Here is a 25,057-nt window from a genome sequence, read left to right as displayed (position 1 = left end):
ACAATACTCAACTCTGTATGGAAAAGCAAAATAGCTAAAACAGGATAGCTAAAACAATCCTGTACATCTAAGGAACTTCTGGAGGTATCACAATTCCTGACTTCAAACTGTACTACAGAGCTACAGCAATGAAATAATCTGGCATAAAAACAGACAGGAGGGTGAAATGAATCAAATCAAACACCCAGATATTGATCCATACACCTGATTTTTGACAAAGAAACAAAAAAATATATAATGGAAAAACAAAAGCATATTCAACAAATAGTGCTGGTGTAATGAATATCAACATGCAGAAAAATGAGAATAGATCCATATCTATCACCATGTACAAAACTCAAGTCCAAATGGATCAAAGACCTAACCATAAAGCCAACCACACTGAACCTCATAGAAGAGAAATTGAGAAGTACACTTGAATGCATTGGCATAGGAAACCACTTTCTAACCCCAGTGGCACAGACATTGAGAGAAATAATTAATAATGGACTTCCTGAAACTGAGAAGTTTCTGTAAAGCAAAGAATATGTTCAAGAAGAAGACAGAAAAAATCTGTAAACTCAAGGCATTTTGTTAACATAAACATGAGTGAAGAAAGATGGGGGTGTAGGAGGACAGTGGTTATGGTTTTATAATTTCAAAGGTGCACCTGAAGGAAAGGTGTTACAGCTGTGGTGATTTGAATAAGAATCATATGTGTGAATATTTGGTCCCCAGTTGATTAACTGTTTGGGAACAATTACATGTTGTCTTGTATGCCCTTGTTAGAGAAAGTATATCACTGGGGGTAGACTTTGATGTTTCAAAAGCCCAATCAAGCCCACTTTCTCTCTCTGTCTCTATTTCTGTCTCTCTCTCTTTCTGCCCGCCCTTCATTAAGTAAAGCTCTCAGCTATTGTTCCAGTGCCACGATTGTCTGCTTCCCACCACAATGAACACGGACTAACCCTCTAAAATGGTAACCAAGCCAATTAGATACTTCGTTTTAGAAGAGTTTCCTTGGTCGTGATGCCTCGTCACAGCAATAGAACAGTAATTGAGACAGGTACAGGTGTCATTGCTACGATAGGTCTGACAATACTATTTATTGGAAAACTATGAAAGATTTTGAGGCTTTGGAATAAAAAAGTAGTTGAGTACTTAAAGAGGGACTTACTGACTCATCCTAGGAATAGCATAGGAGATAATAGAATAGAGGGAAATTTGGACTATAGAAGCCTGGCTCCAGAGGTTTCAGAGGAAAAAAATGATTGGTAAGTGACCTACAGAACATTCTTGTGATGTTTTGGCAAAGAATATGGCTGCTCTATGTCCTTGTCCTAAGATCTATCTGAGGTTAAATTGAAGAAATTTGGATTAATGTTATTGGCAGAGATTTTGAGACAGCCTAGCTGGGACAGTATTATGCACTGATCATTCTTATGAAGATCTACAATGCGAAAGCAGCCAGGGAACAAACCAGGACTCAGTTTAAAGAGAAAAAGAGCACCAAGAAATGTAACACTAGCCAAAATCATAGCTCAAGGACATAAAAGGTTTAAAACAAGGACTTACACAAAATGGAATAAAGAGAGTGATGCCCTCAGGGCAAGACCCCAACCAGCTAAGCTTCCAACTTGGGAAAAGGAATTAAAGGAGAGCTTAAGTAGCAAAGCAAACTATCATTAGGAGAAAGCTTATGCAAATATAATTCAAGGAGGATGCCAGGTTCTCCAGCACTAGCAAGCAGAATAACTATGCAGTTTAGGCAAGGTGATTTTGGATTTAGAATCAAGAAGAATATAGGAAAGTGTTTGTGGACTCTTGATGTGTGAGGACATTCTGTTTATGTGTTGCTTTTATTTGTTAATGAATAAAGAAACTGCCTTGTCCTGTTGTTAGGGCAGAACTTAGGTAGGTGAGGAAAACTGGACTTAATGCTGAGAAAAGGAAGGCAGAGAGAGGAAAAGTCGTGTAGCCCCTGCCAGAGACAGATGCAGGATGGAACTTTACCGGGTAAGCCACTGCCACATGGCGATACACAGATTAATAAAAATGAGTTAAATTAAGTTGTAAGATGTAGCTAATAAGAAATTAGAGCTCATAGGCCAAGCAGTGATCTAATTAATACAGTTTCTGCATGATTATTTTGGGAGTCTGGGTGGCTGGAAAACAAGCAAGCAGCCTCCTCCAACAGACTCTACCTTTATTGTTAAGAATGACTGCTTAGTCCAGGCTTGTGTAGGGCAATACAAGGGGTCATTGGGTGAATATGTGAAGGTGAAGTCTGGATTGCATTGGAGACCCCAAGATGCTGGAGATGCAGAGCCATGGGGTACTTGGCAAAGAAAGTTTTTAACAGACTGTAGAACCAGCCAAAGAGAAAGAAGTGTGCTGTAGTCAGCAAATCTGGAAGGAAAGAGCTATCTAATAAACCTTTTAACAGCAGACATGGAGCTGCAGAATGTGTAATAACCCCTGCTGGATGGTCTTGCTTTGTTCTAGTATTTTCTCTCTTTTGGACTGGCAATGGGTATTCTGTGACACTGTAGGTTGGAAATACATGATCTTCTTTTTGCTTTTGTTTGTACATGGGGTTACAGTTAAGAGACTGTCTTGAGTCTATGAAGAGACTTAGAATTCAGACTGGGAACTTTTGAAGCTAGACTGAAAGCATTTTGTATTATGGTATGGCTAAAAGCCTATAGCACCCAGTGAGTGGAAATGTGGTAGTTTGAGCAATAGTTCCATATGCTCATCATTTGACTGCTTGGTGCCCAGTTAGTGGAACTGTTTGGGAAGGATTGGGAGATAGACATTTTGGAGTAGATGTGGTCTTGTTGGAGGAAGTGTGACACTGGGCATAGGCTTTGAGGTCTTAGGAGCCCATTCATCATCTCTTTCTAGAGACCAGCCGCCTGCAGATCAGGTTGTGAAGCTCCCAACTACTGCTTCTGTGCCGTGCCTGTCTGCTTCCCCCATGACTATAATGGTCTAACCCTCTAAAACTGTAACCAAACTCCCAACTAAATGCTTCTTTTTATAAGAGATGTCTTGGTCATGGTCTTTTCAGAGAAATAGAACAATAATTAAAACAGCAGCAAAACATATTTTAAAGGTCTGTTTTCAATTTTCTTGCCTCTTAGAAATTCTAAGCTCTGATTGGAAATTAATCCACCTCAAGACCTAACAATACCATTCTTGGGCATATACCCAGAGGATGCACACTCATACCACAAGGACAGAGAGGGAGAGCAAGAAAAAAGATATCTTGATTGAGGGAGCTGTTATGGGGCTAGAAATAAACCTGGTACTAGGAAAATTCCCAGAAATCCAGAAGGATGACCCCAGCTAAGACCCTAAGCAATAGTGAAGAGGGTACTTGAACTGACCTTCCCCAATAATCATCAACAATCAGATTGATGAGTACCTTAATTGTCATCAAAGAAAATTTATCCAGAAGCTGATGGAAGCAGATGCAGAGATCCACAGCTTGGACTGGGCTGAGCTCTCAGAGTCCAGTCGAAGAGAGGAAGGAGCAATAATATGAGAAAGGGATCAAGAACATACTGGAAATAACCACACAAACAGTTTACCTGAGCTAGAGGGAGCTCACTGACTCTAACTAGCAGCTGGAAAACCTACATAGACCTAAACTTGGGTTGTTAAATATGGTAAAAGTTGTGTGGCTTGGAGCAGTTTGTGAGACCACTGGCAATGGAACCAGGATTTATCCCTAGTGCTTGAATTGACTTTTTGAAGACCATTCTCTTTGGAGGGATACCTTGCTCAGTCTAGATATAGGAGGGAAGGCCTTGGTCCTGCCTCAAAACAATGTGCCAGGCTTTGTTGACTCCCCAGGGGAAGGCTACCCTCTTTAAGGAGTAGATGGGTGTGGAGAGGGTGGGAGATAGAGGGGAGCAGGGAAAGGGAAGGAAGAGGGAACTGGGATTGGTATGCAAAATGAGAAAGGTTGTTTTAAAATAAAACAAAAATGAAATGATAAGCTCTGAAAAGAACTAGTTTCTACTTCGCTTTCTCCAGAGCACTGCAAACAGACATCCCTCTGCCCATCTCAAGTGCTTGCCTCACTCAATATTTGTGCTTTCATTTCAACCACTTACACCTTTCTCCTTATGATTGCTTTTTGAATGCTAAAAAGGACCAAGTTTAAAATGAGTTATGTTTATTCCATAGTAAATTGGTTTCCTTAAAATAGGAATATATGTATGTGTGTGTGTGTGTGTGTGTGTGTATGTATGTATATATATAGTCCACCTTTTCAATATATAGAAATAAACCCCACAGGTTTCAAATGTATTTATCCATGTAGTAAATCAGGTACCTGTGAGAGTTAGCACATTTTCTTATTTTATTTTAGCCATAAAAAAGCAGAGATACCACTTTCTATTTGACAGAAAAGGAAATTCATGAGTACCTTACCTGCTCTGTAGTCCTCTAATGTGGCATAAAGCATTCAACTGGCCATAATTAATGTTCTTGTTTAGTTTCAGGCCTGCAAAAAGAAATCAATTAAAGTTTGAGTAATTTTCTGTTATCTTATTAAGCAAGTGTGTAAATAGAACTTAATTGTAAACATTCATCATACTAAAAACTATTCCGTGATTATGAAGTAAGATATTGTATTCACAGTCTTGAATAAACAAACAAAATTCAATATGAGGATGAAGGTGAGTATATAATTCTCTTTTAAGATGTGTTTTGGGCATATCTACTCCTGACATCTTCCTCTTTCTCCTCCTGATCTCCTCCATCTATCATTCATTCCCCAGTGAACTTCAAATATACTTATATTTTCTTTATAATCCATGGAGTCCAATTAGTGTACATTTAAGCATGGATATCAGACCATTTACTAGAAATGAGCAACTACCAAAGGCCACACCCTTGAAAAAAATGGAGTTTCTCTCTCCTATAAGCTATCAATTGCTTATAGCTCTCAAGACAGGGGTAACCTCTCTCTGTTCCATGTTGTTTGACTTGATTTTGTACAGGCCTTATGTAGGCAGCCATAGCTGCTTTGAGTTCATGAGTGCAGTTGTCCAGTAATGTCCATAAAACACTATTTTCTACCAGTGTTCCTTGTCCTCTGGCCCTGCCAATCTTTCTGGCACCTCTTATGCAATGAATCCCAAGCCTTTGTGTGATATAACTGTGCCATTTAGGGATAAGTATCCCATAGTTACATATTGACCAGTTATAGGGTCTCTGATTAAGCACTGTCCACCAACAAAGAAAAATAAAAAAGAAAATTTGCTCTTGTGAAGTGTGTGAACAGCTCTAATCTTTTAGTATAAGTATTTAGAAGACATTTTGATACTATGTCTATTTAACAAAACAGTAACAATCAATTTTCCTCTAGGGTCTATGACCAGTTCTACAGCCAGGCTTACCATGCCATGCATGAGTTTCCTCCAATAAAGTAGGCTTTAATTCCAATTGAAAAGTCATTGGTCATACCAATGACCTTCATACCACTGTTGTACTGAACACATCTTCCTTTATCAGTGGTTATTATAGCTCACAGAGTACACAGTTAGAGAAGATTATTGATGTTTCTCTTCAAACTGCTTACATGAAATTTCTGTCCCTATTAAAGCTAGCCAGCAAGCCCTTCTAGGGTGGTACCAGCTGTGTTTTACAATGACCTGTGATAGAAGTGTTTAATGTTTTCAGCAATAGAGTCTTACCATTAAGTTCTGGAGACAACTGGCAATGTCAATAGCCTGTATTTTTTTTTTTTAATTTTGGTGGGGTTGTCTCTGCACATGTCTAACTAACAACTCAGAAGGAAGCACTGGGATTTTGGTCTTCCAAATTTTGGAAGAAGCATTATACCCCTTTATAAAGTAATGTTAATTAAATTCTTTAAGAACTTAATAAGTACATGGAAGCTTATAGTCAGTAGATGGATACAAGGTTTTTTTCAAACAGAGCTTAATTTTTTTGTTAATCTAGAATCTGGTCTGGCAATTTCTACTTGCAGCAAATAGTAAAATTGATATAAATTATTAATTTCTCTAAGGGAAAAAAAGACTTTCAGAATTCCTTTCCAAAATCTGGTACCAAAGCTACTTTGCATTCTGGTACTAAAGCTACTTTAGACACAGTTCACAGGAAAGTTCTCTTGGTACTTGATATTTCTCCTTTCATCTTCTCTCTTGCCCTGTCCATTTTTGTATCTTACAATTTTTAGCCAGTCTTGTGGAGACCCTAGCCAAGATCATGCAGGTACTCATCACTGAATGTTTATTTCTTGGAATACCAGTATGTAGAGTCAATTTACAATTTCTTAAGGATTTCAAATGTGAGGAAATCACAGCGAAATCCCTAAGAAAGAAAAGTTCTGCTTATAGCAAAGAAGATTAACTGTGATTCTCCTTCAGGGTCATGATAAAGAGACATCTGTCAAATGAGATGGAAAGATGGAGTAAGAAATGTGATACATGTCTTCATGGTGATGGGCATTCACATCACAAGCCCTCTGATTACTCTAGTGCAATCAACTTTATTAGAAATGTTATTATAATATATAATGACATGCCATAACATAATAAATACCAATTTATACATATTCTTTTTTTTACAGTTTTCTTTCAAACTTGTTTTTTTTAAGATTTATTTATTTATTTATTATGTATACAGTGTTCTGTCTGTATGCTTGCTGGCCAGAAGAGGGCACCAGATTTCATTACAGATAGCTGTGAGCCACCATGTGATTGCTGAGACTTGAACTCAGGACCTATGAAAAAGCACTCAGTGCTCTTAACCTCTGAGCCATCTCTCCAACCCCTCTTTCAAACTTTTAAAGAGTCATTCAAATTCTACATTCTATTCATGCAGAATTGGAATTTGGGATGTACAAATTTATCCATTCAAATTCAGAGTTCCAGAGACGTAAAATAAGGTTTTGTATGGACCCTGGATGACTTCAAAATTAAACATCATGACAATACTCTTTTCTAAGTATGAAACTAAAATAAAAGGAATTCAGGCAGAAAACTCATTATTACCCTAACAGCATAGCTTTAAAAAATCTGGAACTACTATTCACATGATTTAGGTATTTCCCCACCCATTTCTCAGGTAAACCTCAGCCAAGGAAGTATTTGGTAAACAGAGAACCACTCACATCCCAGAACCAGTTGCTTCCCCCAGCCCTCCTTCAACTACTCAGTGCCAGCAGTCAAATGCAAAACATAACCTTTATAAAGGCCCTTTAAAGCCTGTGCCTTCAGACTGCTCTTTCTTTTCCTTCTTCCTTCAGAGGCATCGTTTTGTACTCCCCTCCTACAATCCCATCTGCCCCACCATCACCCACAGCCTTCCTTGGCCCTCCCATCACTACAAAAACCCTAACAAAAAGACTGTATGATTTAGTTTTAGTGTCATATAGAATTATATTCATTTTAAATGAATCAGTTTATAGCTTTTATATACATAAATGTTTGACAACCTATTATTTCTGGTGTGATCTACATAAAATGTTGATCCTAATAAACTAGACTTTTAAGCACATGGCTTAGAAAGAGACCTGTATGAAATACCTATTAATTCATATTCCTCATATTAATTCATATTCTTAGGCTCAGTGATAACTCCAGTGAATGGTATGGAAAGGAACAGAACATCCTAGAGATTTGGGGGAGAGCTTTAATCTGAGAAATTCTGACCACGAAAAGCAGACTCAGAAAACTAGGATCTATTATCCTTCAGTTAGGACAATCCACAAAATAAGTATAGAATAAAGATTTTAAGACTAAGAATTGCTAGCAAAGAATAAAGAAATTAAAATTCCACTTGTTTATTTTATGTTTTACAAAAATACTTTCTTGAAAAAAAAAGCTAACAGGAGAATAAACCAATAAGCTAAACAGCAAGGATTATGCAGCACTTACAGGCTTGTAGAAAACTTAATTCATCAAAATATGTCTTCATCATTGAAACTCTGCTCTCAAAGGTGTGTGTTACAAGGGTTCTTATATGAAGTTTTATCCATGTAATAGATGTTGTCTTTGAAAGCAGATTGTTTAAAAATGAAAAGACTAAACTTTCAATGTGAAATTACAACTATGGAAGGACCAGATGTTGATCTTTCCTACTGATCAAATTTATTACAGGGATAAAACTTACTTTCCAAAGCTTCAAAGTTTACATTTCTTTTTTCTTAGACTTATTTTTCACTTATGAAATGCTTTGGCCCAGCAACAGGGGCTTAACCTTAGAACAGGGTTAAAACCAAGGCTTTTAGCCTGAGAATGTGTGAAAAAGACTTTGAAGCTCATGACTATAAATTAATCCTACATTAGAAACCCACTACGCAATTAAAAATTCAACTGTATATAGTCATATTGAGTATAAGCCTAGTGAATATTATTAAAATGGAAAAATTCTAGTGTTGTATGTTATATTTGTTTCAAGCTCATTTATTTTCATTTTTATGTCATATAGTAAAGTAACTATCCATGGATTGTTCTCTTAATAAAAAGTGCTCAGACACACACAGTATTTCTCAAGCTTCACATATTTAATTGCTTTCTCTCCATTTTTTATTATTCAAAAGGATTTTTACCCAACACTCAAATAAAAATTTTCAGAAAAATAGTTTATATTTAAAAATTATTAAACAATTTTATTGTTTTGAATCACCGCATGATGCTACCAGACAGGTAGGCAGTGAAAAGGCTATCATGGTGAAGTTGACATTCTGAACATACTTTTATTTTGCCAATAGAGAAGTCAACATATACACATTTAACAAAATCTCTAACAAAATACAACTACTAATTTTGTTTCTTATCTTAAGAGCAATTTTAATCAAATCTTTAACTCTCAATAAAAAGAATTCCCAGAACAGTATAGCTGTTGAAGAAATGTCACAATGACCCCATGGAAATGTCCAAGTACAGTCATTTGAAATACAGAAGGCTGAGACCTCTTCAAAGGGCTTCTGTGCACACTAATAATTAAACCAACAGTAAGGAGAACCTTTCTATAATTACCAGTGCACAGAAATGAGTTTGGTAGCCATACTAACATAAAGTTAACAACAAACTTGTTGTTACCTTTATATTGTAATAAGAAAATGTTGAACTCTAGCACAAGACTGGAGTATTAAGAAGAAGCTAAACAGAAGAAAATTAAAGGATTGTAAGCATGACTTAGTATTTTTATATACTTGGATAAGTGGTCCAAATCTAGGAAAAGTCTATATATGTTAAGAGTTCATTCAGACTACTTGTGCTAATGGTCAATAAGAAACTTATTTACATCTTTTTATCTGATTTTTATTGTTTCATAAATTTCTGAACTTAATCTTCTTTCAAATAATATTGAATAAACATAGCACTTGATACAACTAAATAAACCATTACGACATGCCTGCTTTGAAACCATGGACCTTGAACTATGTTTGTTAGCCACCCACCTTCGTTGAAACTAGCTCCAGAATGGTCTGCAAGTCAGCTTTGTTTCTGAGCCTCCTTTGCCTGGAAAATAGCTTTGTTCCCCTCCTATTTCTTTCTCTGCTTCCTTTCATCTCCACACCTAGAGGCACAGTTTTGTTGACAAGTCACCTTTGTCAAATAAATACCATCTTTGTCACCTATTTCCACCTCTGCCTGCTTCATTCTCCTCACCCACTAGTCTACCTCCAACCTGTCTGTGTTTCAGGAGCCATTTTTAATGGTGGAATTAAACAGCTAATGCTCCAGCTTTACCTGGCCTTGCTCCAGCACTAACGCAGGCCAGATTCTTACATGAGAAATACAACCATTGAAAACAAGCTCACTTGCACAAGTGAGATGCAAAAACAAAAACATGAATGACCAAGATAGATTATCACCAAATCCACTAGTCCTGTAGGAATGTTATTAAGAGAAATTTACCTACATGAACTGAGGTCACGGAATGAACAATATATATTGTTTTCAAAGAATTCAAGGAGTTTTATAAAAAGACATGAACACTCCAATGAACTTCAAGAGAATAACAATGCGTACCTGAGAAAATAAAAATATATGGTGAAGCAAAATGACAAAGAATACTTGAAATTTAAAGTCAGAATTGAATAAAGAGTTGGAAATATTAATAAGAACTCAGCTATAATGAAAATATAACTAAAAATCTCAATAACCCAATGAGAAAACTCAAGGGCAAGGGATATGAGTAAAACAAATCCTGTAGAATAAAGTCCAACAGAATTCAGATATAAAAAGACTGAGATCAAACAGCAAAGAAATTGTTTCTTCAAGAATGTGAATAGAACACAGAAACTAGGATACCATGAAAATAACAATTCTTTGAGTTTTAGGCATAAAAAGGAAAAAGAATTTGAGGTCAGTGGCATAGAAGAAAATTTCACTAAGCAGTCCCTTATTCTCAGAATTATGACCAGTTATGAGTCCCTACAATTACTGCTGCTCACGGCCAAAAGTTTCTCTGAACAAAGCTGATAGTACAACTAAGCTGTGGATATAAACTTAATTGCTTAGGAAGTGATTTGATATGCGCATTATGTCCACTTAGCAAAACAGCAGCCGTAAATTCCCACTAGAGGCTATGACCAGGGTGTTGGACCAGGTTACAGTATGACCTCAACTGCCTTTGTGGAACAGGTTGCAAGTTCAACCACAGTGGTTTTTAAAAACCTAGCTATATATTTATTAGCATTTACAGTTTGTTATGTAGTTGTTTCAAGTTTACATTTTATTCTTTATAAACAGTCAGTTACCTAAACCTACTTTAAGATTTTCTATACAACTTCTCATATCTCTAACTCAAACACTTTCTTTCTCATTCTCATTTAAAAATTCTATCTTCATTTTGCTGCTTAACTATTGAAATATTAGCTCTAAGAGAGACTCCATAAACTACACTTTACATAGATCACCCTACTGCCATTGTTTCCAAGGCTTATTGAAAATTCAAACAAAGTGCACAAGGGTCTTCTAGTGCAAGTTTCCAGCTATGGTGTGGTCACATAATTACAGTTGTTACTCCATTTGAATTTCCTAACAAGTATCATCTAAGAACATCAAAACAAATGAAGACAAGTCATAAGAAGGAGTCACATGCAATAAAACAATGCAGAGTGGAGGTAAAGAGGGAAAATAAAAGCTGTAAAATACCTAGACGCCAACATACAACACAACACAGCAAAGGGATACACAGAAGTGTGACATAATAACCCATTATGAGAACTCCATAAGCTCACAATTTATTACTAGAAGGCAAAGACAGTGATTCAGTTGAACTATCAGACAAACATTTCCATCATATTTTCAAAAAGAACTACCAGTGACCATACAGAAAACTCAAATAAGCAAATGAGACAAGTAAGGTCAGGACCTACACAAAAATGTTATCGAATTAGACAGTCAGAAAATAGATAAATAATTGTGAAATGAGAAGTAATTGTTCAGAAAGAAAGCAAAATAAGAAAAAGAAATTCTATAAACAATCAAATAAGAAAGCATCATCAACAGACATGAACAAACAAAAAAAAATTTAGGTTCAGTGACCAAGGGCAAGGAAATAATATATGCACACACATATCACAAAAACATACACCATATACACACAAACACATACATAATACACATACCAGACACACATAGACATGCATAAATACACACAAACATAAAAATAGAAACCATACACAAATATATACATACCCTCTCACACACCATAGACACACATGATATATAAGGTGTATGTAATATATATGTGTATATATATAGTGTATATTTATATTTGAGAGAAGAGAGAGAGAGAGAGAGAGAGAGAGAGAGAGAGAGAGAGGAAAGAAAGATTAAAGAATACATCCCAACCTTCCAACAACACTGGGGATAAGTTTTTAAAAAAGTAAATCTATGATTTTATGGGGTATAATAATATGTTGAAATAAAAACTAGAGGTATATACAATTTACTTAATGAAATTATAGCAGATAATTCCTGAAACATAAATAAAGAAATTCAAAGACAATCCAAACATGAGCTATTTAAACTTCAAGTGGACATGGTCAGAAAAGAATCTCTCAATGAGATAATGTAATCAAGATGTTGAAAGTACAAAACAAAAAGCAATATTAAACATTGTATAGGGAGGATATTAATTTTCCTACAAAGGTAGAAAGATTGGAATAACAATAAATCTTATATCTGTAATACTAAAAACCAGGAAATCATGGTGTCTTAGTTAGATTCTATTCCTATAATAAAACACCGTGACTGAAAACAACTTGGCGAGGATATGTTGAATTTCTGTTTACTGATTAAAATCTGTCACGAAGGGAAGTCATGACAGGAAGCAAAAGACAGAAACTAAAGCAAAGACTGTGGAGTAATGCTGCTTTCTAGCTTGCTCCACCACTGCTTCCTACTTTTTTATATAACCCAGGCTCAGCAGTCCAGTAGTGGTACCACCCATTATCAAGAAAATACCTCACAAAGTTGTTTATAAGTCAATCTGATGAAATAATTTCTCTAAGTTGAAGTTATCTCTTCCCAGATGAGCCTGGCTTATGCCAAACTGACAAAAACAAAACAAAACAAAACAAAAAACAACCAAGCACCCATGAAATGATATATTTCAATTCTTAGAAGTAATTAACTAAAAGGCAAAAATTAAGCAAAGCTATCTGAACATTGATAGAGAAATAACTTTCAACTTAAGCACTGATTTATGCAAATTCATGCCAACCAAGTTAGATGTGAATAAAATATTTAAAGGAATATTCTACATAGAAGAAGCAAAAAAGCAGTCTCATCAATAGGGACACTTAAAAGGGAGGGGGAGGAAGAAACTGATAAAATTGTATTTCAACTAAAAGCATATTAAAAGGAAGGAACTATTTACAAATTCAATTACGTGTCCATGAATCCCAAATGAATTATGTTGAGTAAAAGAAACAAATTCAAAAGATCCTAAATAGATGACTTTCTGAAACAGGTGGAACTCTAATGATAGAGGCCAAATCAGTCAGTGACGTAGTCTGAGGATGGGGGAAGAATATTTGATGACACAGAAGAGGGTAGTGGGTATTTGAGAAAGTAATGTGATTGTTCCATATCTTGATTACAGTGGTGGTAATAAAATAAAGTGGTGGTTATACATTTGTCTATTTAGAAGTATGCACCAAAGAACAAATTTTTACTATTTTTAAAGTAAGAATAAAATTTAAAACCCTAAAGAAATAGAGAAGAAAAGGAAGAAAACAAAACGCAAACACCAGCAACTGCTGGGTGAGCATGTTTATCTGGAAAAACAGGAAGCTGTAACCTCCCCTGATGTATGAACTGGTGTAGCCATGCTGAAAATCAGCATGTAGATTTCTTAAAACCCTAAATCATACATCCCTTCTATGAGTGAGTCACGAGAGAAAAGCAGAGGACATTTGAACATGAGAAGGGAGAGAAGGCGGCTACCCAGTAATCTAGGAGAAGCCTTTTCATCAGTAGAGCAAGACCTGCTGCACAATTAACACCTGCCTGGGTCCTTTCCCCTTCACCACTGTAGACCTGTTATCTTCTATAGTGTCACAAGAAACCTCATGTGGAGAGAATATGTATTGAACCCCTGGTGCAAATTTAGTGGCTTCTGGCTTCACATTATCAGATTGTAATTTCAGCTGGTGCATCTCTGCAGCTACCTAACATGCTTCTCTTACGAGAAAAAGGAAGAGGAAAAAAAAAAACAGTTTCTTAGCAACTTTTGATATGTAGCCTCCAGAATGGTATATACAACAAACACCAAGGCAATTGTGTGCTCTCCTTAGAGTCCTGTACCACACTTAGGTGTACCATACACTCTTCTGAGTAACTTTCTGTTAACCTTCATGCTTAAGGCTATGTTAAAATAGCTTTAATATAATTCCCACTCTAATTAGCTATACTATCTAATTCTGATAATTTTTTTCATTGTCAAATCATAAATCTCTACTTTGCCTGAATTGGGGTTCCTAAAAGTCTAGGATAGCTCTTTAAGCTCCCAAGGCTGGCAGGGTGGTGCTATGTCTCAGTCACAACACTGCTGATTTAATCACTCCTGAAAATCTTCTCTCAAAGGACTCAAAGCCCCACCACAAAGGCAACTGCATGTCCATGTTATTGATGCATTATTAACAATAGTGAGATGTCCATCAACAGATGAATGGATAATGTAAGCTACATATACACAATGGAATTTTATTCATCCATAAAAAAACTGTGAAGTTACTACGACTCTAGGAAAGTTGATGTATCTAGAAAGTCTCATGATAAACAAAATAAACCAATAAAATAGAAAGACAAACACTGAATACTTTTCCTTATACTCTTAAATGTGGATTCCAGATTTTAATGTGTATATTTTGCATAGTTGAGTGTAAGTATAAAATTCAGGAAACTACAGAGGGACATGCGAAGAAAAAGAATAGTCTTTAGGGAAGGATGGGGAGAAAAAGAGGGTCTAAGGAAGCAAAAGGCTAATATGGAAAAAAGAATCTAACCAAGGTGAACAGGGGAAGAAAAGTGAAGAAAGAAGATTAAAAAAAATAGTATGTACCAAAACATCACAATGAACTCATTCCGTCAATAGTAATTTTGAATTACTAATGTGATTTAAATTATGCATGGTATGTTTGTCTGATTTTAAACAACAAAATTACCTAGAAGCAAATTTGCATTTTATGGTTCGGTATCCAGTGATCATGAGATAGGAAAAACAGCAGTTATTTTAATGTAAAACAACAACACCAAAAACATAAAACAAGAAACAAAAAACAAAAACAGATGCAGAGAGATGTCAGACAGGTGTTCCAGATGGACAAGGCAAAGGAGAAGCATCAATTGACACCCAGGAACCAGCTGCCACACTCACCCTGGTGAAGCAGAGAGGAGTGGGTGAATTATTCAACTCTGGCTGCTGAATACTTATTGCTTGGGTAGGAAATGAGAAACAATGCCAAGGAACAGAACAACAACAACAAAGGAACACTGAACAGGTTCCTTAGCCTTCGCTTCACCTACCTGTCTTCCACTATTTCTCTAGTAGCACTATGAATGAATTCGAACAGTGAGCAGAGCCTTGGGTTTAAATAGATAAGAGTTTAATAAAGTATACACAATCAGACTGATTCTCATTACATCAAAAATATTAAATATAATACAACAACTAAAATGAATAAATTATATACATGCATGTTAAAAAGATGCTCCTCTTTATAATTATATACATGCATGTTAAAAAGATGCTCCTCTTTATAATTATATCGTTGAAGTATCACAAGTAAAAACAATGCTGTATAAGAAAACAAAATATCTTAAAGCACATATCTTGAAGCTGGGCTATGGTGGCACACGCCTTCAATTCCAGCACTCAGGAGGCAGAGGCAGGCAGATTTCTGTGAGTTTGAAGCCAGTCTGGTCTACAAGAGTTAGTTCCAGGACAGTCTCCAAAACTACAGAGAAACCCTGTCTCAAAAAAACAAAAAACAAAACTAAAAAAAAAAAAAACTACACATACCTTGAAAAAGATAGCCCATGTTCAATGAAAGCATCAATACTTTTTAAATGCCCATACTATCCCTTATTATTTACAGATTCAGAAAAACCCCACAATAATCTCAATGTTATTTTTTACCAGTATAGAAATTCAGTCTTAAAACTCATAAAGAACAAAAGCAAAGGACTTCACAATCAAAACAATCTTTTCAGAAAAGATCAGAGCTCATTCAAAAGAAAAATCTTATAAAAAATTATAAACAAAATAGAACCAGATTTTCAGCTAATTTTCAGTGATGATCCTGAAAACACAAATGCAGAAAAGATAATCTCTTCAAGAACTGATACTGAAAAAAAATTGGATATCAATATGAAGAATAAAAAAAGAGAAAATGTTGGTTCTTTTGCACATGACATAAAAAAAATCAGCTCAAATGAATTAAAGATTTAACTACAAATCCTGAAATTGTAAAATTCTAGGGTAGGTAGATAGGGAAAATGCTGCAATAGCAAGGGTCAGAGAAATATTTTCTTGTATGCAACACCAAAAAGCCATAGGTAGCAAAAGCAAAAGAGAAAAATTAAATGTATGCATCTAAAATTCCACTGAGCAGTAAAAGAATCATTTAACACTGCAGAGACGGGTACAGAATGAGCAGGAATGCTGGTAAGCCATGTATGTAAGACATTGCATGTGGATTTTTCTGGGAAAACACCAACATCTAGAAAAATTGGATAATACCTATCAAGAGATGCCTGATTGTCAACTTCTCCAGTTCAATAGTTGTGCCCAAATTTGAATTCTTGGTGTGATAAAACACTGACCAAAACAAAAACAAACAAAACAAAAACAAACATTGGGAATGGGGAAAACATTTATTTTCGCTTATAGGTTCAAGTTCATCATCTTGAGAAGCCATTGTCTAAGGAGTCTGTGTACTGGAGTGCTTCTCCATTCTCCTGTACCCATATACCACTCTTATGAGCATTTGAATGTCTAATTAAGGCTAAGAATTCTCCTTATGCTTGACCCACCATCATCAGTTCCCAAAGATCAGTATTGATAGATTCAAGGGATGGTAATCATCATTTTAACTATAGAATCATTTTATACTTATAAATAATAACGAAATTATCCTTTTATTATTTATATTATTGAAAATGTAAACAATATGACACAATTACAGATTTTTGGCCACATCATGAAAGCTGTACATACCAGATTATAGACAATGAATTGTAACCTACGATTTGGAGAACAGCAGAACCCTTAGCTTCAGAGTAGAAATTAATGTGACTAAATTTCTTTCATCATTCCCCCAAATAACTATCTGGTTCCTGTTAAGTATCTGGTTCTGTGACAGTCAGAGGCTGTACCTACCCGGATGAGTGGCTGATATTACAGTAGTACTGATAACGGAATTCTGATTTATGAAGTAGACTGAGGACAGAACAGTAGCATTCCTCAGGGAGAACCAGGCTGACACATAGTAAACAAATTTGATTTGCGAAGATTTTCATTTACTTCACCACTTCCTGTTCAGGCATAACTGTGCTCAACCTGAATCCACAGAATTTAATTTATAAAAGCCACTCACTCTTCTATATACCAAAGGTAAGAGTAGGTCTCACTCATCATAGAATCTTCTTGGTCTTAGAAGCAGGTGGAGACTGCTACAGATCCACAACTGATCGAAGGCAGAAAATAAGGGCTCACTGGGTGCCCAATACCTAATGATATATTTCCAGTGCAACCCATAAACCCACGACTCGGTGAAAAATCAAGAAAGTGCATACCTAAAGGTTCTAAGAGTGATAGGACAGAGATGTCTGCTGCAAGAGAGCATCCTCTATATATGACAGAGAAGTTTTATCGAAGAAATCTCAGCAATATGGGTGCCTAAAAATGACCTGCATAATCACAACACATTATTGACATGCCAAGCTGGAGGAAGCAATTTCACAAGGCCCCACCTCGACATGAAGATGTACAGGGAATCAACTCAATCTCACAGCAAACTCCTGGATTGTCAAGTTTTTACAACCTTTCTGTTCCCTAAACCTAAGGTGTAAAAATATTTGCAGATGAGTCCGTTGGAACTGGGCTCTAAACTCTGCATTTTGGTTGTGATTTTCCACAGTGGTCTTTGTTCCAAACAGAAATTTCTATGGTGAGAGGTGAAAACTGTGCTTGTCTGGACATAAACTCATGTTTATAGGCTGCTTTAGGGGTTATGCTAGTTTAGTAAATTAGTGGTGGTAGACTCTCCTCTATTAACTACAGTTTAATTCATTTTTTGATAGTAAATTTTATAGTTTACTTCATAAGCTCATGTGTCCAACCCAGGGGATGAGCACTGGGATAGGGTAACCAATCCAAGTGTTCAACCCTAAAACACAAATACAAAGGAACAACACTAAATGGATTCACTGGGTTTTTTGGTTATTTAATTGCTTTTGGTCTTCGTGTGTGTGTGTGTGTGTGTATGTGTGTGTGTGTGTGTGTGTGTGTGTGTGTAAAACAATATTAATCATTAGGAGATCATAAATTTAGGAAAAAGGGAGACGATATGAGGAGTTCAAGGAAGGATAGAAATATAGTATTTCAATATAAAATTCTCAAAAAATAATTAAAATTCTATATTAAAAAATCCACTCAAATTTGTCTAACCAAGGTATGTATATATTGAGATAGCTGTGAGAATTGTAATTTTAAAAAAATATTTTTTAACAAGGCCTTGAAGTATAGTCCAGACAAATCATTTTGCCTTTTTCCTATAATTCTACAGAGCTGAGATTAGAGGCCTGTGCCACATTGCCCTGCTTCCTTTTTTGTTTTGCTTTTGTTTTCCAAGGAAACATCCAATTTTTCTCCATGGTATTAACAACAAAAAGTGACTTTTACTCTGAAAAATAATTTCTAAAATCTTTCAATGCCTTGTTCTCTGAGTTTTTTCCTGGAATTATCCATACTTACTGTTTCTACAAGTTTAGAGAAACACACAAATATTCAATGTCTTTTCTTTTTCTATTTTCTTGGAACTTCTGTTCTTATTCTGGCTTCTTTCATATTCAATTATCTTTTTGATGTTTCTTTAGGTATTACAATAGACTTCTATGATTTTCTCCTCTATTGCACTTGCTCCCCTCTCCACCAGTGTCTCCAGAGGTTTGACTAGTTTAAGACATTAAAATGGTGCCACATTCACTTTTCTAAATACATGTTTTTAAAACCCGTTCATATTTAACTGCTAGAGAACTCTCAAATGCAGAAAATGCCCTTCAAGTCTTAGAAATGGCAGCATGTTATTTCCAGCCTTTCAGCGATAAAAATAACTCTAAGATGGAAAGGGACACACAAAACCATTCACTTAAGAGTTCTACCGTACTTCCGAATTCCCTATAGGGTCTGCATTCTTGAACTCTTTTATTTTTCTTTTATATCCTAAGAAGTGAGAACCAGTAATACACACCTGCTAATGTCTTTCAAACTTTAAGTGCTTTGCAACCTGGAAAAGCTCAGTGCCACGCAATAATACCCCCAGGACGTTCTAATAGTTAAAGTGTACAATCTATTTTTAAATTTTTTTCAGAGAGATAAACCTAAAAAATGTGAGGAAAGTAGAGGAACATCATATTAATGAAACAAAGCTCACTAGATAATACTTCTAAGGACAAGGGGGAAGGTAGACTCTACATTCCACTAACACTCTTTCCCTTCCTTCCGTTGTTTGAAGAAATCAAATTATAATAGTGGGTCAGTGAGAGTCCTCCCAACATCCATTATTACGCTCATGTGGGAAAACCACTCTAAGCTCTTCTTACTGCAAGGTCTTTGAAATAACTCTCATGTAGAGTAAAATGTGAAAATTACTCTTCTGTTTCTGAAAAAAAAAAATCAATCACGTTCCTGGGGTTACCAAGCTGTAAAGAATCCTGAGTCCAAAACCAGAAACTGACTCAGGAGCCTGACCTGTGTACACTGTCTGGAAATCCTAATTTCAGAAGCAACGACAACCAGAGCAGTGATATGTGGAGTCTCTTGCCTCAGAAGGTTAGCAGACAAAATGACAAAATGAAATTGATAGCTCTAAAGGCTATGCTGCTGTTGTTTTTATGAGTAGTGTTCTTTTATTTACGTGGGGGATATTCTGAGGAGACCCCACCCCTTCCCATCTGTGACTCAGGCTGTATGATATGTAAGTCTCTTTACCTTTGATTATGAGAGAGAGCTTGTATTCCTTTTTCCTTTCCCTTACAAGTGATTACCAGAAACAGCTTTGAAACATAGATGTGTTGTGTTGAAATTCTGGAAATCACAAGTCTGAAATGATGTCATTGAGCTAGCGTCAAGTTATCAGCAGGATGATGGTGCTCCTGAGACCATAGGAGAGAACTCACGACTCTTTTCTAGCTTCTTGACACTGTCCAGATACCTCCCTGTCTCATGTCTTCCCTCATCTTCAAAGCTAATGGCTAGTCAAGTCTTTTTTACGTCTCCTTTCTCTGATAAGTCTTTGTGATTTCAATATGCACTGTGGCGTCTGAGGTTCTCTCCAATCAGCAGCAGCTGATTTAACTGCCTTAAGTCTACCTGTAGACATAACAACTCCCTTGCTTTGTCAGCATCTTAGCACATTCAACGTTTCTGGAATTCGGGGTGTGGATATCAAACCTGGGTATTGCTCTGCCTACTACAGACGTCACAAGGTTTTTGTGAGAAATAAATGAAACAACACAACATGGAAAGTATTTACACATTGTCTGTAGAAAGTGTTCAGTAAATGTTATTCACATGAACATATTTAAAAAGAAAGCAAATGTGCACCCCTGAGTCTAATATTACTGACCAAATTCAAAGCAAACAAAGAAAGGTGTGTATAGTGGCTAGGTGTTGTACGTATTTAACCAAGCATCTCAATTTATGTACATTGTGCTTTTACAGCTCCCATGTGAAACAGGTTAAGTCACTCCACAGACAAAGGATTGCCACTCTCGGGTTTCACGAGATTATTGTTTCAGCGGTGACAAGGAAAGCTGTAGACTTGCTGGAGTTCCCACAAAGCCTGAGCCATTAAGCAAGCAGGACACATCTCTAAAGGGCAGACCCAGGCGCAGAGCATCCACTAAGGACCTCTACCGAGAAACTCAGGAGTGCCGCTGTCTGCTGCTCTCCATTATGCTCCATTCAGCTCTGAGATCTAAATTACTGCCAATTTCTCATCTTTTAATCACTTCACAGAAGTCAAGTGTCCTTGGAAGAGACTGCAGAGGGCAGCAACATCTCATCCCATTTGATTCTAAATTAATTTGATCTTTTAACTCACAACTATCATGCTTTCGGGGCTGCTAAAAAACTTTTTTGTCTTAGGGCAATTTATTTTTTCACAAATAAAACCTGATAGGGACAAAATTGCTTGAATAATACTTCCACTTAAATAGACACAGGAAATATTGAATCCATCTATGAATACTTTTACTCTAGGAATAAATATATAAAATAACAAATATATTTATTAATTTATATAATTAATTGTAAGAATTTTGTATAATATATTTAATATTTTTACATGCATTGATATGTATACACACATATATATGCACACACATATATATATATATATTAAACTCCTTCAAAAGTTATAAGCCTCTGTTTTTATATCTTTTCTCTGGAAATGATGACACTGAAATCTTAAACTTTATCTAGAAGTTAACTCTCACAGGAAGACAGAAGAAAATACTAGAAGTAATTCCTCATTGAGCTTTGAGTCATAAGTATTTCCTACGTTATCTAAGGTAGTTTGTAATTTCAATGCAGACATTATTGCCTGTTACTATTAAGTACACTGGTGTCTAACAGATCCAAGAGTTGTGTAGCTATAGCCTGACAAACTACCTTAGAACAACATCCTGAGCATACATTGACTACATACAATAAATACTGTTCAAAGCCTAAATTTCAAAACATTTAATTCTGTATTTATAAATTCTATGACATAGATAAACCAAAAGGTAAAATAGACATATATTTCACCCAGAAGAATGGAAATTACCTTTCTCACCTTATAAACTTAAAATGAGAATTCTCTAGGAAAAATGTACTCAGAACAGCAGAACTCAGTGTAGAGAACACAAGGTTTTCCATAAGCAGATGCCTGTAGTTTCCTGTAATCTCAAATGGATTCCATTTTTCTCTCTTCCTTAAAAGTATTTTTATATTTATATAGAAGGGGCACATTGTTGATTTTCTAAAATCTCATCAAAACCGTCATTTTAGAAAAAAACAAAAAACAAAAATACAAACAGTATTCCAGACCTAAATTATTGAAATAGCCACAAATAGATAAACCAGACCTATACAACTATGCTCTTCCACTACTAGACTGTAAAAGCAAGTCTCTATTTCTACTGACTTTCAAATCCCGATTTCTCATAACGAAGCAAGCACCACTGAACACAGTAACAAAATACGGGACTTTTATAAACATGTCACTTGCCTGGTATGTTGCGAAGCGGAGGAGGAGGCACATTGTTAATGGCTACCATGTGAGCCAGAATAGCCGTTGGAAGAGAGTTCATAGGCATTTTGGTAGCTTATGAGGGAAACAGACAGAGACTGCTTGACTGGTAGAGGACCATCCTTATCTTCTGAACATCATAAAGCAGAACCTTCCAGGCCTCTCTGATAGGCCAAGTCCACAGAATCTTCTTGCTCACAGTTCTGATGTAAGAATGGGGTCTAGATCAGGAAGAACTCTAGTCTAGGTCAGTGGATGAATGAAAAAGTGAACTAACTACAGGGCTAAGGAAAATGAAGAATGACACTGTAAGTCACAGGGCAGACACAATCTAATCAAAGTACTCTTAAGTTTTAAGTCGAGTTTTATTCTGTCTTCCATAATTTAGAATTTTTTTCTTTCCCACTTGGACATAACAAAACAAAAGACATTTTGTAGGCCCAGAAACAGAAAAAGTAGGATTAATCCACTCTCTGTCTATAACAAAGGGTAAACCAGTATCCTATTTATCAAAGACCCATAATCACCCCTGCATACACGTGACCAAATTGCATGGTTTTGTGGCATGAATTTCAGTTGCTTTCTCTTAATCACAGTGACCGAAGCTAATTTGGATGCTGGTGTGTGTTGAGAAGTGTAGGAGGTACTTACACAATCAAGGTATAAGGAGGTACTTATCAACTATTGTTGATAGTTGTCATATAAGACCAACTACTGGAAGAGAAAGCATCTTGACAGCTCCAAAACAGCTGGTCAGATGTTACTTGAGGGGTATACAATTGTATTAGTGAATTAAATTCTGTGAATCATCTTTTGGGTCCTGAAATATGACTGTGGCATCTACCCTAGGTAATATGTATAAAGAATTTGAGTTGTCTCTCTCGGGTGGGTCCCAAGGATTAAACCCACATTATCAGGCTTATCGGTTGGAGCCTTTTCTTGCTTGAGCTATCTAGCAAACTTTCACCTTATCTCTATTTCATACATAACAAATCACATATATTGAAAGACGTATAAGATCATAGAAATTTTACATTAACTATATCTTTCTTGAAACATTTACTTATTTAGTTAATATTCTATGTGTATTGTGAGTGTGGTGTATATGTATATGCAAATACCTACACCTATACATGAATGTGTAAAGGTCAGGAACAATACCAGGTGTCTCCCTTTACTAAATATTTATTTATTTATTTACTTGTTTGTCTATTTATTTATTTATTTGTTTGTTTGTTCATTTTCTTTCTTTTTTTAAGTAATTTTATTAAATTATAAAAGTTTCCATTTCCGCCCCTCCTCCCAACAGCCTCCCACTCCCCCGACTCCCTCTCCCCCTCCCTCTCCATCCCTAAGAGCAGTCAGGGTTTCCTGCCCTGTGGGAAGTTCAAATTCCTCCCCCCTCCCTCCAGGTCCAGGAAGGTGAGTGTCCAGACAGACTGGATCCCCAAAATCCAGTATATGCAGAGGAAACAAGTCCCAGTGCCATTGTCAATGGCTTTTCAGAAAGACTCCATACCAGCCACATTCAGAGAATCCGGCCACATTCAGAGAATCTGGTTGGATCACTTCCTCGTTCAGTCCCAGTTCAACTGGCCTTAGTAAACTCTCATTAGATCTGTCCCCTTGTATCAGTGGGTGATCGCATCCCTCGCAGTCCTTATTTCCTTTTTCATTTTCTTCCTCCTTCTGCTCCTCATTTGGAACTTGGGGGGCTCAGTCCGGTGCTCCAATGTGGGTCTCCGTCTGTATCGCCATCCATCGTCGGATGAAGGTTCTCTCTGATCTTGCCTTCTTTGCTCACGTTCTCTTTCCTTCTGCTTCTCGTTTGGACCTAGGGAGTTAAGTCCAGTGTTCCGATGTGGGTCTCTGTCTCTATCTCCATCCATCGCCAGATGAAGATTCTATGGTGATAAGCAAAATATTCATCAGTATGGTTATGGGCCAAAGCCGGTTCAGGCACCCTCTCCTCTGTCCAGAGAACAATCTGGAGATCTCTCCTTGGACCTGGGATCCCATTTATAATCAAGTCTCCTGTAAACCCTAAAATGACTCCCTTAGTTGAAATATATTCTTCCCTGATCCCATATCCATCCTGCTTCCCTCCCCCCCATCCCAGTCCATTGAGCTTTCCCCATTCCTCCCCTACTCCCTTCTCTCTAATCCTCTCCCCTTCCAACAACCCTCCCACCCCCCCCCCAAGCACCCGAGGTTAGACACTCTTGTCTATTTCCAATCTCCAGGAGGATAGCTACATGATTTTCATCAGGTTCACCTTCTTATTTAGCTTCTCTAGGATCACGAATAATAGGCTCAAAGACCTTTAATTATGGTTAGAATCCACTTATGAGTGAATACATACCATATTCCTCTTTTGGGGTCTGGCTTACCTCACTCAGTAAAGCGTTTTCTATTTCCATCCATTTGCATGCAAAATTCAAGATGTCATTGTTTTTTACCGCTGAGTAAAACTCTAATGTGTATATGTTCCACACCTTTTTTAACCATTCTTCTATTGAGGGGCACCTAGGCTGTTTCCAGGTTCTGGCTATTACAAATAGTGCTGCTATGAACATAGTAGAACAAATGCTTTTGTAGTATGTTAGGGCATCTCTTGGGTATATTCCCAAGAGTGGAATTGCTGGGTCCTGAGGGAGGTTGACTCCCAGTTTCCTGAGAAACCGCCACACTGATTTCCACAGTGGCTGCACAAGTTTGCATTCCCACCAACAATGGATGAGTGTTCCCCTCACTCCACATCCTCTCCAGCATAGTCTATCATTGGTGTTTTTGAGTTTGGCTATTCTGACAGGTGTAAGATGGTATCTCAAAGTTGTTTTGATTTGCATTTCCCTGATCGCTAAGGAGGTTGAGCATGACCTTAAGTGCCTTTTGGCCATTCGAAGTTCATCTGTTGTGAATTCTCTGTTCAGTTCAGTACCCCATTTTTTAATTGGGTTAATTAGAGTTTTAGTGTCTAGTTTCTTGAGTTCTTTGTATATTTTGGAGATCAGACCTTTGTCTGATGAGGGGTTGGTGAAGATCTTCTCCCAG

At 36.6% G+C, this 25,057-nt stretch overlaps 1 protein-coding gene across 1 annotated transcript in view; it reads right to left on the bottom strand.

Moving 5' to 3' along the window:
- The window catches only part of Cnbd1 (cyclic nucleotide binding domain containing 1), a 293,203-nt gene extending 271,049 nt beyond the window's left edge, over window positions 1–22,154 (bottom strand). Inside the window, exons 1-2 of the mRNA XM_048420690.3 lie at window positions 21,983–22,154; window positions 4,423–4,495 (exon numbers count right to left, since the gene is read on the bottom strand). Of these exons, the coding sequence (XP_048276647.3) occupies window positions 4,423–4,495; window positions 21,983–22,070 (161 nt within the window). The 5' untranslated portion in view covers window positions 22,071–22,154. The remainder of the gene's footprint in view (window positions 1–4,422; window positions 4,496–21,982) is intronic.
- Between the last annotated feature and the right edge of the window lie 2,903 nt (window positions 22,155–25,057).

Source organism: Myodes glareolus, chromosome 16 (assembly GCF_982192425.1).
Source record: "Myodes glareolus chromosome 16, mMyoGla1.1, whole genome shotgun sequence".
NCBI classification, from domain to species: Eukaryota; Metazoa; Chordata; class Mammalia; order Rodentia; family Cricetidae; genus Myodes; species Myodes glareolus.
This window is presented reverse-complemented; position numbering and strand designations above follow the sequence as displayed.